The 19029-nt window shown below is 32.8% G+C and overlaps 1 protein-coding gene across 1 annotated transcript; it reads right to left on the reverse strand.

The window, feature by feature from the left end:
- Nucleotides 1-4156: 4156 nt before the first annotated feature.
- On the reverse strand, nucleotides 4157-14981 carry LOC123527732 (uncharacterized; the record flags this gene model as incomplete). Its single annotated transcript, XM_053533830.1, has 7 exons — nucleotides 4157-5682; nucleotides 6810-7179; nucleotides 8203-8724; nucleotides 9148-9314; nucleotides 9580-10208; nucleotides 10630-10675; nucleotides 14901-14981. Coding segments are annotated over 7 exons (1904 nt in total), but the record flags the coding sequence as incomplete, so codon positions are not given.
- Between the last annotated feature and the right edge of the window lie 4048 nt (nucleotides 14982-19029).

Here is a 19029-nt window from a genome sequence, read left to right on the forward strand (position 1 = left end):
CTCACTTTTGTTGATTCGAAATAATGTTTAAAAAATAAAAAAATATTCAAGACTTTCGCGTTTTTAGAATTAGTTGTACTTTTACATCATGCCAACTTGGAAACATCGAGAGTAATGTGCTTCTTTATTAAAACAATTGGAGCCTCGGTGGTCAAATGGTTAAGGTCGCTGACTTCAAGTCACTTGCCGTCCATCGATGTGGGCTCGAGCCTGACTCAGGGCGTTGAATTCTTCATGTGAGGAAGCCATCCAGCTTACGGAAGGTGGGTGGTTCTACCCAGGTGAACGATCGAGAAGAAATAATGCACGGAGGGGCACCTTGGGTCATTCTCTACTATCAAAGCTGGAAAGACGCCATATGACCTATGATTGTGTCGGTACGGCGTTAAACCTAACCTATTCATTCAATATCATAACATTCCCAAAGAGATGTTTTAATATTTCAGTTTTAGTTTTACATATATTGCATATCCCGTTGAATGTGTTAGGAATAATTTGCATTCCGTGTAAATAACATCGTGAACAATTTCCGACTGAAGGTATTTTGTACCCGAAAGACAGTTTGATATATAAATGTTCATCAAAATTTGGTCCCAACTCAGTGAGGAAAGCCTAAATGTTGTTCCAATTTTATTTCATTTTTATGAGTATTTATTGTCCCAGGATGCTAACTGATTTACGCGCATACATATTCGAGTAATAAATGACTTTGCCCGTCCCCCAACCACCAATTTTTAACTTAAAATAGGTTTTATTTGGTGGTCTTTAATTTTTCTTTGACTTTAAACTAGATAAATATTTTGCTGAAATGTAATTGACCATTCAGATATCCAGTTTGCCTTTATCTTTAACTTCAGAAGACTCTGATTACCTGTTATAGATTGCAATTCAGTTGAAGTATTTGTTGTTTTTTTTATGACAGTAAATAGTTGGCAGACTCGTTCACTCTTTCATATGTAGATACGTTTTTTTTATATAGAATTGACATTGTTTAATATATTGTCTATCCCACACATCATTTTACCTGGATCTGATTGAGGTTTTAACCATAATTTTTGATTACCTGCTTTTCCCCCAAATTATAGAAAAAAAAATTTTTTCATTTTCTTGTATGTACTTCCATTTGAACAAATTCATGCGGCTTCTGCTTGCTTTTCGTAGATTCATTCAATTTCGTTTTCAGCTTCAATTTGTTATTTAATTTTCTTGAAGTATTTGAAGATTCTTTTCTTAAAGACTTAGCCATTTTTCGTTTGCAGTAATAAAGTGGCAGGTTTCTATATTATATTTTAACATGTAACCAGGTAAGTATTGAATTATTGTCATCAAGTTTACTCCATATCCTCGCGTCACTTTCAGTATTGTTTGTATTTATTATCACTGTGATTAAATTATGGAATGCGGGAAATATGTAATATCGGTATATTCTATTTCATGGTAATATGTCTTTTAAAGTTACAATGTAATCAATAATCGACGTAGAAATGTGAACTCTTTTTCTGTTAGATTTAGTCTACGCCATACGTCTTCTTTGTTTTTCGTTAAATGTCATTTTTCAACTGTATTTCCGTTATGTAACGGCGGGCAGATTACCAAATCAGTTCCTGGATTCTTTACCAGAACAGATCTGTTCTCCACAAGTAAACTATCAACTGCCTCATATGAATCAGAGGTGTCTTTAAGAAAAGAGGACGAATGATTTAAGACGCAATGTTTTATCAAATCGTCGCGGATAACATACGCATCGCCTGCTGATCGAAGTCATGACCAAGAGATCCATAGACCTGCGCTCTACCTATTGAGCTAAGCGGATGGATTCCATATTTTTTCTAAATCTAAGTGAGATTGAAAGTCGTTGTATTCTCTGTGCCGATACCTTCATACATCGCGATTTTACGCAGCACAGTATATTTTTTTTTTTTGTGCACAGTTAAAAATTCCCCGACCACCACTGTCCCGAGAGCAATGTATATACAGTCGTTCACTTTTTTAAAGAACTACTGTTAGAATATGATTTTTCATTATTAACCTTATTCGCCAATCTGCCTAGATTAGATTTAAATAACAACCTATTTCATAGCGCTGAAATTGCTTTCCTCAAAATTTTTCCTAACCCATTGACTGCCCGTTTGATTTTCGTTCATATTATATCTGCATTTTATTTCTGGTAATAACAGGATGTCGAATGTGTCTTCATTTAAACAGGAAATAACTATATTTCTTTATATTTACGAGAACGTCATTTACATTTAGTGCATGAAAATACTAGCAGTATTTAGCAAAAGCATAAATTTTATGATATATTATTACGCTTTCTTTCCCAATTGTCTGGATTTGCGTTTTGCCGACAACGGCGTTGCCGAGAAAATGTCATTTGCTAGCCGTTTCTACTAGGTGGAGTAATCGGCTCGCACTCGACTGACTCAACCTAAAAGAAACTAATGCGAGAAAGAAAATTATATGCTGTATAAGTGGAAATGTTCGCGATGTAGAAATGTTCCCGATTTAGGAGAATTCATGGAATTCGCAAAAAATATCGGACAGCGTAAATTTCGACGTTCACCAAGACAGGTCATTATAGTCAAGTAAAAATAAACAAACTTAGCTTTGGAACTTCAGTTTTCAGAGGATTGTGAATACATGTATTTCCGCTCGCGAAACGTCTGGCATCGGGAATTCGCGAACGTTTTGACGCGTGAATATATATCCACTTATATAGTAACTCTTCAGCGCCTTCGTCGGGTGGGGTATCCAGCATCTAATAAGAATAAACTACTTTCTATGTAAAATAAATCTGATTAATGACAAGTTTTGTTGATTTTCAAAATGATTGCACCGAAGCGTTGAATGGTTTTGCATCCGCGCGTTTATGGCGATGACAAACTGATACTTTCCAGCACCGTGGACTGAGGCTCTAGAAAGCATTTGGCCAAATATCTGGCCATGTTGTGGCTTGATTTTTCACAGCATTTGAACATTTTAAATCATATTTTCGTCTTTACGTAAAGCTGTGTATACAGTTCCTCAATGAAGAATAACTGAGCCATTTCGCTCATTTTATTTAATGGTCACTTTCATTAAACTGATGTTATTAATAAAGAGATACCCAAGACGCTTTTTTAACATTTTTGTTTTTAACATGAACACTCTTGGTGTTTAAATCAGTATAACATGAACTAAAAAGTATTTGCATTGATGAACTCTTACCTTAAATTGACCTTTTTGATATGTTTTAAATGATACAATCTAGTATTTTATCACGAATGTAAGAGCCTTTTCAGCGGGTAGTTATTTTGTTTACACTGTCTTGTTTGATTTGCTTAAATTGGTTTTTTCCGTTTCGTATTTTATGTTACGGTGTGTATATTGTTTCGTATGTCAGTGTTCTCACTTTTCCTATTTCTCTTCCGCCCCACTTTTATGCCTGTCCCTATTGCCAGCAGTGAGATTAAGTACCCACTATATACTGGCTCGAGCTCCTGACTGGTGATTATGCCACTGACTGTCCCTGAGCGGTGCCCAACTTATTCTATATTTCTTTTGTTCGTTTAATCCTATTTGGTTGTTTTGAATTGTCTGTGTATATGTGTGTGATTGTGTTCGCGTCCATGCTTTCACTGCTGCGGTTTGTAGTTTACGGAAGGCTGCGATTTTTGAGTGTGACTTCCCCTTTCCTGAACATCCACATCCCCATTTTTTGTATCTTGCATATAATTAAAGTATACATGGAATATACAGCTTCTTTTTGTTGTTGCCCTACTTTGTAATGCATGGCTCTACGGTTGTGTTTAGGGTGCTCTGTGCTTTCGGGAACTCTACTCTTACCATTTATCTTTTATTTTAGCAGTTTCTTCCTCGATTCTGGTCTTGACATTTGCAATATATGAACATTGGACTTTCCAGTTGTGTGTGTGTGTCCCCTCTTATATACAAGAATGACAGATGATGTCACGAGGCCAATTTTCCTCTGATGATAATGACTTTTACAGTTAAAGAGTGCTGTATTTTTATTCAACATTACTTTGTAGCAATTTCCGCTTTAATTTTGCGCACATGGTAGAATTTTGCGTAAGGTCAGAACTTCGGGGCATCAAGGTTGTTGTATTCCTTCGTATTTAAATTGTTAATTATTAGAATATTGTGAGAGCAATGATAATGATAATAAATCATGATTTTTGTTTATGTATATAGATATTTGTTTTATTTCATTTCTCTGATGCATAAGCATTTGTGATCAAATTATGTACACAGTACATGATATAAATAAATATATATTTTTCCAAAATCTTATATTATTCATGATCAAATTTGTATATGATAGTCTCATTGAATCTATACATATACAATATACATAAAAAGATAAAGGAAACAAAACACAATCAGCCAATAAATTTAAATTATAAAATATTTATATAACACAGTGTCACCAAGACAAAAATATGTACTAGTATCAAACAAGCTGAACGGTTTACCTTTCTCTATAAATATGAAAGGAGCTCTACATAACTTTCTTATGAAACGTGTCATAGCTGGCAAACTTTAAGCGAAACATCAATGGATTAACACATATATTTACATGTGGCAGCAATGAAACGTTTCAACATGGTCTATGTTACATAGAGAACAGGCTAAATTTATGATATCAATGCTATCAGGTAAAGCCAATATGAGCTGGCAGGTTTGAGGTTCAACGAATACTTTCCGCCCATATCTGCTGGACCTGATAACACTGATATCAAAAGACAATAGTGTCTTATTCTATTTACCATGTAGCAAGCATAAACTACCAAGAAGTATACATTTCTGTATCTTACTTTCGTTAAACATATTTCCTTTGCATTTTACTGAGTTCTAAATTAATCGACCCCTGCTTTCTTTAATGTCTTTCAAATAACTCTTTAAAAAAACTTACTTCAGATACACCAAACGTCCTTGTTATGTAAATCATTGCTGCTAATCTTACATTCGTGTAGAAACCAACCAAACGTTACAGCTATGTAAGTAATAGCCAAAAGCGGCGCTTCGCTCAGAACAAATGCCCAGTCTCTCTAACTTCAGTATTGCTTTTCCGCGATTACAATACGAATTTAGAGAAACTGTTTCGATGATGAATAGAGTAGATCCGCATAAAACAGTAAATCAATCTTCCAAAATTGTTAAGAAACAAATTTTTAAACAGCATGCGACACCATTAAACAAAATGTCGACAAGCATCAAGTGTACCGCCCCGTATTGCCTTTTAAGGTATATTCATTTTGTACCTTGGCAGTCAATGACATTTTTTCGATTAGATTTACACATCTACATTTCGATAATTTATTATTGAGTTGGGGATGGAATAGATGTAAATAGTAGTCAGTTGGTAAGGGTGATGTCTATTTTGTTATCAGGTCACTGACGTGATAACAAAGTTTCAGGCCGCATGATAAAAAAGGCTAACACGTGCACGTAATATTTCAGCGAAAGGTACATTAAAGAAATGCACAAAGGGACTAAAGAAACACATGCTAATAAACCATTTTTCTTGGTAAGTATACTGTATAAGATAATGGCAGTCAACAATATTCTGCCTTAAACTGCCGAAGCTGCTTCCTCATTTGCGCAGGGAAATTGTTTTTTCTCCTTGGTCGATTTCATTTGTTCCGGTTGGGAGTGATTCCAACAGGTCCCGAAGAATTTGATCTGAAAGTAAGTGATAAAAGACATATTAATAGGAATACTAAATAGTACTTGTACAAATAACTTTTCTTTTTCAAATCAAATTTCGGATACAAAAATATGTCAGCTGTCGTTAATCAATAGCTAACAACGTGCATATGTCTATTATCATCAATTGTAACCGATTGTTCAAAATCAGATGCTTTTACATCCTTAGTTTCCGGCATAAACTTATTTCGACTTAGATTTTTAACAATATGTATACCTTAACAGACAGTTCAGATGTCAATGAAATGCTAGACAGACAAGACCTGTATTTCCTCAATGATGAATTGTCAGACAATTGCAATAGTTTGATTTCATACTTTTTAGGAAATTTCCCAAATGATAAGTTTTATTTTAGACCCGCAATAATTAAAACTTATAATATTTTCCATGTTAAAAGTAATTAATCAAATATATTTTGTAAATTCAAGTGATAAGGCAAGTGCGTAAAAAATAACACAAAAAAAAACAACACTAACCTTAACTTAAATATCTTGTATTTTTAATCTCACAGTTATTTTTAATATGTACATTTCGCAGTACATTTGTGCAAATACAGGTTAATAACGCACAAAATTACTTCATAGATAAAACAGTGGGTTTCCGTTTATGCTTGCTTTTCAGAAAGATAATTAACGCTAACAACATCCATGGTGTGTATCAGGGCGAAAGTATTGACGATACCACAAATCCAAACAATGTAAAATTTAAAGTTTTCGAGAAAATTAATGTGTCTATGCGATTTAATTCCAATATATTTTTTTCAATACGATATGAACATTATGCTTTTAAATTATTGAAAAAAGGAAAACATCAGGCAGACTATATATCACACAATTTGGTACGATTGAAGAATAAAGGCAATAGCATAGACAATCACTAAGTCCAATACTAAACACTTGAGGAATTGTATTTGCTCATCTCCATAAACTGAATGTTATTTAAATATCAAATATTTCATATCTTGAAGAAGTAGACAAACAGAGGTTGAGGATGATGATTATGAATAGTTTATAAATTATACAGATATAGAATTGCATATGTGTTTTTGCTTTTCAGCAAACGTGAAAACACTCATTAGTCAAATAAGATTAAACAACTATTACCAACTATTTCTTTTCCGGACACAGTTCCCCCGAGTATAAATTTGCCTTGCGTTTTGTCCTCTAAATACTTCAAAGCGCATGATAAACGTAGCGTACTGTAAACTCGCTGTTCTTCTTCAGACTTACGTAAAAGCTCACCCATAAGCATAGAAATGACACATACATTTTTTGTGCCCAATTCATCCATGCATATAATAGATCCACTGTCTCCTTCTACGGCCAGTCTTTCGAAAGGCATTTTCAGAGTAAAGTTACCGTCAATTATTTGAATATAATCCGCATCAGTGTCGTCACAGCATTGTAACGTTGGTATATGTATTGTACCCACACCTAGTTTAGTCATGGCTCCTCTCAAATAAACTGGTTGATCCTGTAAAAAGGAACGACGATACAGATTGACTCGAAATATTTCTTAATTATTTAAAATATAACGTCACTAATTAATGTCCGATGAAAACATACATGTGGAAGTGCTGAAAATAAAAATAAAACAGAATTGTCTAAAAATGGTCAAAAGATCAGTCAACGCATGCTTCTTATTTCAGTTCTAATGATACGTTTTACACGTTTATTACACAACACGTTACGGGCTAACGTAAGTTATCAAAATAATATAATTAATCCTAATTGCGGCAAATGGAAGCTAAAATGATTTTGTTTGTTTCCTTCATGTTTAACAAAACAAACGTTTCTTTGAAAAATTAATCGGCAATTCACATTAAAAGATTGAATTTTACGGTAAGTGTTAACTTCCATCAAAGGCAACACTCCAATAGAATCATACTTACGGATCTATACTTTTTATTCGATCTCACAATAGAACATATGTTTATTTCAAATTTTAAGAAGTTTAACTGAAATATGGACCTCTGTGACTTTAAAGTTAAGGTCGCTGACTTCGAAGAATGAGCCCTACATCAGTGTGGGATCACTTTTGATGTAGCATTCTTCATGCAAGGAAGCCATCCAGCTTACTTTAGGAAGGTCGTTGGTTCTACACAGGTGCCAGTCAGTAATACAATTATGACGTAAGGACACCTTTGGATTTGCTCTACCATGAAAAGTTGTAAAAGTCACTGTATGACCTAAATTGTGTCAACTTGACTCTAATATAAATGAGAAAAACAAATGGCTTATGCATACATTTTAGGATTTTGAGTTTTCCAAAATGCGTAAATCAGGAATGTTAAATTACTTAAAAGAAAGAAAGCTGGCCGAATATATTTATGGTGAGAAGAGTGTCGGTTAAAATTCGTTTTACTTATGTCAACTTCGTACTGTTGATAAAAGCAGCTGTATTTTTGTGGTATTCCATGATATAACGTATAATTTTTACATTTAATTGGATAGACAAAAACTGAGTAAAGCTAAAAAGATAAGATAATTGTTATACCTGCAGCATTTTATTGTCAGTGTTGTCATACAAAAATGCAGGTCTAGGCTGATCTTCATAGTTTTTAAAATTCATGTCTAAATCCTGAAGATGTCGTTCTACTATTTTAGCCGCAGCGATGTCTTGTCCACCTTCTTCGTTTGTGGCTGGCAAAACTGTACCAAAGTGAACTTTGTCATCAACAAATATTCTACTGGACCCTAAAACAAAATGTTTCGACAGCAGACAACAAACAGTTTTCTGATTTCCTTTCCTATAAACTGAAAAGCATCCAAGGGTTGCCTTTGTCCTAGTTTCAGACTGAATTTCAGCACCAACATAATTGTATTCTTTAATTTGACTTTCAATGATATCTATTCTGTAATCATTGATATGCTTTCTTGATAAAAATGCTTTAATCTTTTCGTTACGACGATCATTTTCAAATGAGTCCGAAATGTGCTCGACATTGATGTGAAGTGTGCTATAGCGATACCCACACCATTTAATCGTTGAATGCAGCTTAAATAGATCTTCTGCAGTCTGAAAGATAATATGAAATATTAACTGAACAATTTTACAGTTTAGAATAATTAAAACACAGTTTTGCTGAGAAAATTTCTCTGAGTAAAAATAATCCAGGAACAAAGAATTAAAATATAATAGCCGAGTTCCAAGAACGCTGAAGGTACAACCAAGACCATTTCGTTCGAAATGGGTAATATGGATATACAGATAATTGATCATATTGCGATATTTCTTCAAAAAACGATATGCCAAAGAATATGGTACAACTGGTACCAAATCTATTTGACACCGTAACATATATCATTATTTAGAGAACACCGTATCCGCTGATTTACGTTCTGAGCGATATACACAGTTGTATAAAGATTACGGACTAAGTATAAGTAGATAAGAAAACTATCATTAAAATGTTTCTAAATCTAAATTTTACTATAATACCTGTTTATTTATTTCTTTTGTCTTATAACCTTCTACAACAGGGCGCATTTTCTCAGGCAAAGTACTTCTGTTTGTCAGAGCAATCATTTCTCCTATCAGCCTGTCTATTTGGTTTTTATGTTGGCGGATGTTTATGATAATGTCTTGGTTTAATTTATAGTCCATTCCTGTAATGCAGTAACAAGTCCTGAATTAAAGTAGCAGATATTAAGAATATAAAGCACGCAACTATGTAGTTGGCAGTTGAATCACGTATCTGTAATGCACTCAGCTAAAAAGTCAATATATATACTAATAAAACATTGCAGTAGGTATAAGAGCACGTAAGCTGTATATCTGTGGGGCCTACATACTAAGCCAATTATGTATATACCTTATTAAGCCAAATATGTATACACAGTTACAGTACCAATTTTTGAATCGTAAACTTACCGTCTATGTGCGCATTTGGTCTGTCCTCTACTACATTCAACGGGTCGGATGTCCTTAAGCGGTCATATAAGATTGTTGTTTTCTCCTGTACAGCGTGTAAACAACCTTCTTTAATATCACATGATGAAGCGAAAATCAAGTTACGTAGGAGTTCAATTTTCTCAAGCAATGGTTTGAATAAAGCAACTTCTATCAGGCTACTTATTTCTGAAATTATATTTTGGCATTCGTTTGTCATGATAATATCATCTTTTACATACAGCGTTGTTTCAGAAACTGCATCAACCAATCTTACTCCTTTAGAATCAATGAAAATTCCCTCAAGCCTGTTAATGGAATGATTCGTCAGATTTTCAGAAATAAAAAATATTTCTGTTTCTTGTTGCAAACGCTTTTCTGGTTCGGCAGTTAAGCATTTGATATCAAATGCATTTCCCCTCACAAAAACGTTCACATTGTCTATGTTCTCTACATGTTGTTTAACCGTTCCTGGTAGCTTTAATTTGTTTTCAAGTCCTTGACAGTAACCGACAAGCGTTTCAACCAACTCCTGTGAATGCTGTAACCTTGGCCAACATGTTAAAGGAACTTTGTAGTGTATAATTTCCTTCTTTTCCACTTGTGTCGTTCTGTGGAATAAAATTAATGACTACATTAGATTTCAATCATTTATTTGATGCAAGTTTGCTCCTTACACTTTAAAGGAATATAATTTTCTATATAAATTAATGAATGCCTTTCATATATCCAACATAAAGTGTTTTGATAAAAGTTCATTCTAATTTAAGTGTTTTTGTTTTATTATCATAGAGTGCATTTAAGATCTGTGAAATGTTATATGTACACCAAGAATAATTAGACCCATTTAATCAGTTAAGATGATTGTATATGACTTGATTTCAAAATTGAACGTTAAGCGGTGACACTAATAAACACTTATATTCAGTATTGACAGTATTTACTATTTCTTACCGGTATAAGAAGGGATGCAAACTTTACTTCAGTATAAACAAAAAATCTCTTTAAAATAATATCATATGAAATATATACCTATTTATCTGGTGGTAAGTCGTTCGAGTTCTTTGACAAGAGAAATCTGCAAAGCATTTAGGATACAAATAAAATAAAAAATTATCGACTGAATTAAGCTGACTTACGAAACATCGGTGTTTCTGTCCAGGTGCCTGCCCATGCTTTAAACAGTTTGCGGAGGAGCAATTAAGATCTTCCTCCACCTCACAAAAATCGCAATATTATATTATACTGTTGTGACTAAACCAAACCTCAAAAGCTGAAACTGACATGCTTTTCTTTTAAATGATAAACATGAAATCAGGATACATAAAACCTTAATTAAAAGAATACTTGCTTAATTCAATACACATGTTGGAGCTGGAAGGAGTTGATTTCAACAACCTTAAACATTTACCTATAATAGGTTCCTTTTTTATAGTACTTTCTACTGGGTATGTGTACTGATTTCACGCTTGACTTAATGAACTAAACGTTTAGAACTGATTATCTGCTTCGTGAGAGTGCACAAGATTCTGCATAGTTCATGTCGTATTAAGGAAGTTCTTCACGTTTCATTAACCGGACATAATGGTATAATATCATTTATCCGGAAAACATAAAATAATAATGTATTAATGGATGTAGGTGGGACAACGTTATTGTCTTTCTAAAGATTAAACAGTAGGTATGTTACAAATAATGACCGTTGAATGATTCTAAACGATGTGTCTTATAGAAAGCTGTTTTAGTCTGCGTGTCTTTTTATTGTGGGATAATATATAAAAAAAAAAACAAACACGCTGAGATGAAACATTATTTCTCCATTTTATAACACATATGTTTATCTGTTTCAATAAAATATACACTGTAAAAAGAATGTATTTGCGAAAATGACATCAAAATTATGATTTTCCTATACAGATCCATAAAAGGAAACTTGTCACTCTTCTCAAATTAATTTAGCAAAAAATATCAAAACGCGACGAACTGTCTAAGTATTTTCTGAAGTTTTGAAAAATCAGGATTTAATCAAATTCTACATTGTAGAAAAAAGTATCCGAACATGCAGAATTACCTTAAATGTAGATTATTTGATAACTTTATTTTAACACAATCTTAACTCCTACCAAGACCTTTGAAAACTATAATGCACCTTATACTCTCTTGAAAGGGTCATGTTGTTCTTCTCTATTGCTGGGCGTTTCTTTTTCTGAATGAATAGGGCTTATAAAATTTGATAGATTTCTGTTCAAGTTGTTTTCTGACGCCAAATATCGTTATTAATGTCTACACAACTTTGGACTGATATAGATTGAATAGTGAAATTTAACGCGTGTCTCATGCTGGATGATGGACTGTTTTTCTATCAGTTCGTATTCTTGTTTCGCTGGAAAACAATCATGAAATATTAAGCGGGTGTGTCTTTCAATACTAATGATAGCGATATTATTAAACGGTGCAATTTTTATTTGTTATTTTTTACATTTTGAACTACTTTATAAAAACAACAACTGGGTTTTTGTTGCTATTTTTCTCTGTAAAACTATCACAAAATACTTGTCACCAATCAACTCATCATTGCATTTTAAAGTTAAAGCGGATTGTTTAAAAGTCGTTGGGTGAGAACAATTAGTTGCAAATTTATTTTCTACGTACCTGATAACTATTATTTTATCTAATGCTTTAACATGGTACGTCTGATACAGCACAAATCTCTTCAGAGATATGATCTTGGATCTCAAAATTAGTAAAGTACATTTCAGAGTATCGCAATTTATTACTTGATATCGGGAATAGAAGATTGTAACAAAACAAAAACAACAGAAAAGACAATTAATTCACATAAATTCTGAACGTGCAAAAGGGACTGAATATTTGAACTAATTTGAACTAATTTGGCATCATCCGATGGGATATGCTTCTTTAACGCCCAACATGATACTACTACAGTTTGTAAATTAAAACATATAATTGCTATGGCTACAGTACATGTACTTCGTTTAAAACAAGATGGCTCAAAGTCGCTCACCTGAGAAACATATCATAACAGTGTAAACATGATTGACCTAGTGATTTCATGGAAACAAATATTCTGGCCAATTTTCATTAGGATTGGACCAACAATGTGGTCTCCTGAGTTTAAACAAGTGTTTTCTTTGATATGACCTAGTGACCTTATTTTTGATCTCAGATGATCCATATTCAAATTTACCTGGATTTCATCAAGGCAATCATTCTGACCAAATTTCATGAGGATCAATTGAAAAATACAGCCTCTATCGCATACACAAGTTTCTACTTTGATTTGACCTAGTGACCTACCTTTAGACCCCAGATGACCCATATTCAAACTCGATCTAGATTTTATAAGGCAATCATTCTGACTAAATGTCATGAAGATCAATTGAAAAGCACAGCCTCTATCGCATACACAAGGTTTTCCTTTGATTTGACCTAGTGACCTAGATTTTGAACCCAGATGACCCATATTCAAACTCGACCTAGATTTTATCAAGGCAATTATTCTTACTTAATTCCATGAAGATCAATTGAAAAAAAGCCTCTATCGCATACACAATGTTTATCTTTTTTGACCTAGTGACCTACTTTTTAACCCGAGATGACCCATATTCAAACATGACCTAGATTTATCAAGGCAATTATTCTGACTAAATTTTATGAAGATCAATTGAAAAATACAGCTTCTATCGCGTACAATATGTTTTTCTTTGATTTGATCTTGTAACCTTGTTTTTAACCCAAATAATACATATGACAACTTGACCTAGATTTCATCAAGGCAATTATTTCGACCAAATTTCATGAAGTTCAATTGAAAAATATAGCTTCTATCGCATACACAATGTTTTTCTTTATTTAACCTAGTTATCTCCTTTTTAACCCCAGATGACCCATATTCAAACTCGACCTAGATTATATAAGGCAATAATTCTGACTAAATATCATGAAGATCAATTGAAAAATACAGCGTCTATCGCATACAAAAGGTTTTCCTTTGATTTGACCTAGTGACCTACATTTTGAACCCAGATGACCCATATTCAAACTCGACCTAGATTTTATCAAGGCAATTATTCTTACTTAATTCCGTGAAGATCAATTGAAAAAAAGCCTCTATCGCATACACAATGTTTATCTTTTTTGACCTAGTGACCTACTTTTTAACCCGAGATGACCCATATTCAAACATGACCTAGATTATATCAAGGCAATTATTCTGACTAAATTTTATGAAGATCAATTAAAAATACAGCTTCTATCCCATACAATATGTTTTTCTTTGATTTGATCTTGTAACCTAGTTTTTAACCCAAATAATACATATGACAACTTGACCTAGATTTCATCAAGGCAATTATTTCGACCAAATTTCATGAAGTTCAATTGAAAAATACAGCTTCTATCGCATACACAATGTTTTTCTTTGATTTGACCTAGTGACCTAGTTTTTAACCCCAGATGACCCATTTTCAAACTTGACCAAGATTTTATCAAGGCAATCATTCTGAATAAATGGCATGAAGATCAATTGAAAAATACAGCCTCTATCGCATACACAATATTTTTCTTTATTTGACCTAGTTATCTCCCTTTTAACCTCAGATGACCCGTATTCGAACTAGACCTAGATTCAATCAAGGCAATTATTCTGACAAAACTTCATGAAGATCAATTGAAAAATACAGCGTCTATCGCATACAAAAGGTTTTTCTTTGATTTGACCTAGTGACCTAGTTTTCAACCCCAGATAACTCATATTAAAACTCGACCTAGATTTCATTAAGGCAATTATTTTCATCAAATTTCATGAAGTTCAATTGAAAAATACAGCTTCTATCGCATACAAAATGTTTATCTTTTTTGGCCTAGTGACCTACTTTTTAACCCGAGATGACCCATATTCAAACATGACCTAGATTTTATCAAGGCAATTATTCTGACTAAATTTTATGAAGATCAATTGAAAAATACAGCTTCTATCGCATACAATATGTTTTTCTTTGATTTGACCTAGTGACCTACTTTTTGAACCCAGATGACCCATCTTCAAACTCAACCTAGATTTTATCAAGGAAATCATTCTGACCAAATTTCATGAAGATCAATTGAAAAATACAGCCTCTATTGCATACACAAGCTAAATGTTGACGGACGACAGATGACAGACGACGGACGCCGGACATCGAGTGATCACAATTACTCATCCGAGCATTGCTCAGGTGAGTTAAAAAAAAGATGCTTAATCTGTACACTTATTAGTTGACTAAAGGAAACATTTTTGGTACCTATCTTAGTTTGAATGTATGTACCCGATATTCCACGGAAAGAATCGTTATGTTCCTCTTCCACGGCAGTAGTTTGTTCTTCTGAAAAGGATACATAATTTTTTTACGTTTCTCTTCAAGCTGAAGACAGGTATTTCTCAGATATGTATGTTTAACGAAAGAGTATAACATAGTGTCCTATTACGATGAATTCACAATTTGGACACGCAGAATATCACCCCAAATATATCTGAAAAGGTATAATTCCCTGGTCTCTGATATATTAACACTCAGGTTATGTTATATCTCTGGTTACATGGACAACGCTTGTAGATCTATTACGGATTTCCTTTTGGACAGTATCATTACCACCGTTGTTTAATAAAATAAAACTTTATTTGTTAAGCTTTATTTTTGTTATTATTTTTGTAGAAATTATGGTCAGTCGTCCAAGGCATAAGAAAATAGGCACATGTCATCATATTATACTGTAATTCCAGAAACTTTGAAGGGTGGATTTTGGTCTAAGCAACAAGTTTCACAGCTATAATTTGAGCATGAACTGGATTGAAGGAGTTTGTCACGTATCGTATCTGTATGACGTTTGGTATTACGAGTAATAGTGCTGGTAATGTTAGGTAATTAGAATCTAGAATAACGTATGTTTCAATACATTATAGGATGTTATATCAATAAATGATCTTCATGATATTAGAACCGAATAAATCATAAAACAAAATAGTTACACTTCCTTTTACAAATATATCATATAAACAAAAAATACACAACTGGCGTGTTCAAAATCAAACTTCAGACTTTGTTAGCTTGAGCATATACGGGTATGCATGTATGAAGAATTTATACTGTTTCAAAAAATGACTTGTCGCAATTCTCATATATAAAATGTTGTACATCAATGTCATAATGTGTCAGCTTGTGTAGTTGTAGTTCTGAAATATATGTTACCGAAAATAGGTAATGGTAATTACAAAAGATAATAGGTGAGGGTAGACTTCTTGGAAGCACAGAGCACCACAAACACAGCCACAGAGCCACGCATTTGCAAAGAAGGCCCACAACAAAAGAAAGCTGTAACGGAAAATATCAGAGACGAGTTGCTTCAAAAAATCCAACAAGTTCATTTTAATTTTATACAAAATAGAGAAAAAGGGGGAGGAACAAGACTGTTTCAAATACAGATTCATATTGAGTTAAATTATATATAACATTTGAAATCCATATTTTCTTTTGAATGAATTACTGTTTTGTATTTATTAAGTTATTTTAAAAAGACGAATATTGCAAGGTTAGTAAGAACTCAGAATTGACAACAATGATACCACTACCAAAATATGAGTATTGAGTCTCTTCTATATTTTCCAGTTGGGAAATTTAATCATATGAAATTAGGCTCTGTCTATCTAACGGGAAAACCTGCTCATACGGATTCTTTCTTCTTTCTGCATAAATTTTCATTTTGATATTTTCAGTTTTGACAGCCTGACGGTTTTGCTCTTGTTATGAACATTATGAACAAAGGCAAATGTTTTAAAATGTTTGGTTTAAGGCATCGCCACAGTCACAACTCAGTATCAGTTCATATTTTCAGGCCGAGTATTTTTCTCTTAAAAATTGCACTAAAGCCTTAACAGCTGGTCAAATTATCATCAACATAAGAAGCATATGATGATTTATAGTACATAAGCTGCTTGTAAAATGTTTGAGTCTCGTTTAGACCGAAAGTTTACCCCAAAATATTGAAATTTTATGTGCAGTCAAACTCCAATATAAAAAAAATATTACAAAGACAAAATTTAGTTAATTTCATAGTACAATATGTATACTGCAAACTCTTATGGATTTTTGTTGAAATTGTTCCTGGTTATTGCATTAGACACAAAAAGACAACCCCATGTAAATTTAATTTTAAATGTTGTTTGTACATGCATTACTGACCACAGGTAGCCAGGTAAACCTATACATAATCCTATAATATCACCTGTTTATATACATGTAAATTATGTGTGAACAGATAAAACAAATTGGATAAATTGATGGTGTTGGGATTTTTGTGTATAATTCAGTAATCAGGTAAAATTTCAAAATAATTTCTGAAGACTTTATTCTTCACGGTCTGCTTTACAATTGGCTGTAATTATCTTTGAAATGTATTGAATATATATTGAGTTTGACTGCACGTAAATTGCAAAATTTTGTCATAGAACAATATTGAATAAAGGCATAATACAGGTAGTGAAATGAACATCCTTTTACTTGCATATGTTCACATAGATATTTAAAACATAATTATGACACATTTATTGACTTTATTGTTACCACTTAGTCATCTTTTATTTTTATGACAATTTGCATGTAAAATTTTGAGTCAAATGGCCGCCACTGTAGGCGATGCCTTAAATGAACGAGAGCTAAGCCTTCTTCAAATGTGTCAAAAGACTGACGATGGAAAATAGTGTTCATGAGTTAAAGATAATAGTTATATTCGGGTGCTCAGAATCTAGTCCCAAAATGCACCAGAGGTATTTACATATATACTAATACTTAAAAACTGTCCAGTATACCCCCTTTTGTACATACCTCCACTCGGCGTTATTCACCTCAACAATCATGCGTTTGCTGTGAATTTGTTTCTCTTATACAAATTTCTGAATCCGGGAATGCAAAGTTTCTTTTCAGTTAATGTGTTACAGATAGTTTTTTTTAATACACATTAACCCTGCATAACATCATACCCAACCTCATGGCATCAGCGCATTGATGTTGGTGCAACATCAAGTCAGACGTGACACTATTCGTGCTTTACAGCAAACTTAGAATTATCTTTTTAAAACTTATCTTTTTGAAAAGAAAATGGACATCACAATTAATAGGAAACCAATATGAAATGAGTCTAGTGGGTGCTGTCTGAATGACAGAGTTCTCTTGATAAATCAACATCAGAGCCCTATAAAAAATTAAGAAGTTGTGTTATCGTAAATTTATGGAAATACCTGGTATTACAGATTCTTTTTATGAAGTTTAATGTTCTATTAAGTTATTAACACAATTATTTGCATTAATGATAATCCATAATTCGTGAATGTAATATCAGTTTGTTATGATTCTAAGACTACATTAAAATTAAAACTTTTTTTTTGCAAACTTTACATTCTAAATAAAAGAAGTACGTGTACTACAGCACAAATATTATTATAACTAAAATATTTCCGTTATGTGGTTAATCATATTAATTATGATTTTTTTAAATAGAAACCAGTTAAGTAGAAAATTTTCTCTTTTCGGATGAATGTTTGAAAATAGTGATTTAAATTTTTCATGTAGATATTTCATGTTCTTCTGACAAACATTTGTAGTATAGATATCGGAATTTACATAATCATGTTATCCTAAATACAGACTATTGCAATTCTTTTAAATGTCATTATTGTCAAATGGCACTCTTTAAGAAAACTTTTTGTCCCACTAATTACTTATTGTTAACCTCTTGTATGGGAGAATGACAAACAACCATTTACATGTAAAAATATCATATTTCAAATTCAATCTAAGAAGTTCTTGACCAGAATTTTAACCAGAAAACAAACACTATTGGTCGAAATTCAAGAAATCAAATTTAATTAGCAAACTCCTAACAGTCTAGGGCCTTTTTGAATGTGATTAAAGGTAAGTTTGGGACTCTCAAGTTAAGATAGACAACATTTTTTCCAAGTGTAATTTTAGTTCGATAAATTAATAAATAAATTGATTTTTTGAGAAAGTAGTTGCTATGTATGTGAAAGACTGTGGAAGGGAAGGGAGAAAAGCAACATATGCTTTTCCATGCCTTTGAATTTGAACCCCAAAACTTTTGTTCAACATTTACAGGCAGGACATTGCTTAACTATGCACATTAATGAGTTCTGCTCAAATACTTGTCAGGTTTGTGATAAATATAAATTGAAAATAAAACAGGGCCAAAACCAAAACAAAAAAATGAAATGGAAACGAAAAGAAATCCTCCAGCGGGGTTTGAACTCCCGACCTCGAGATTGAGAAGCACGTGCTAACCATTGAACCATGGGGAGCTTTGTCTAGTAACGGTGATAAAATTGTATATAAATAAAATTTGTTACGGAAACGTATCTGGATT

This window comes from Mercenaria mercenaria, unplaced genomic scaffold (assembly GCF_021730395.1).
Source record: "Mercenaria mercenaria strain notata unplaced genomic scaffold, MADL_Memer_1 contig_3135, whole genome shotgun sequence".
In the NCBI taxonomy this organism is placed as follows: Eukaryota; Metazoa; Mollusca; class Bivalvia; order Venerida; family Veneridae; genus Mercenaria; species Mercenaria mercenaria.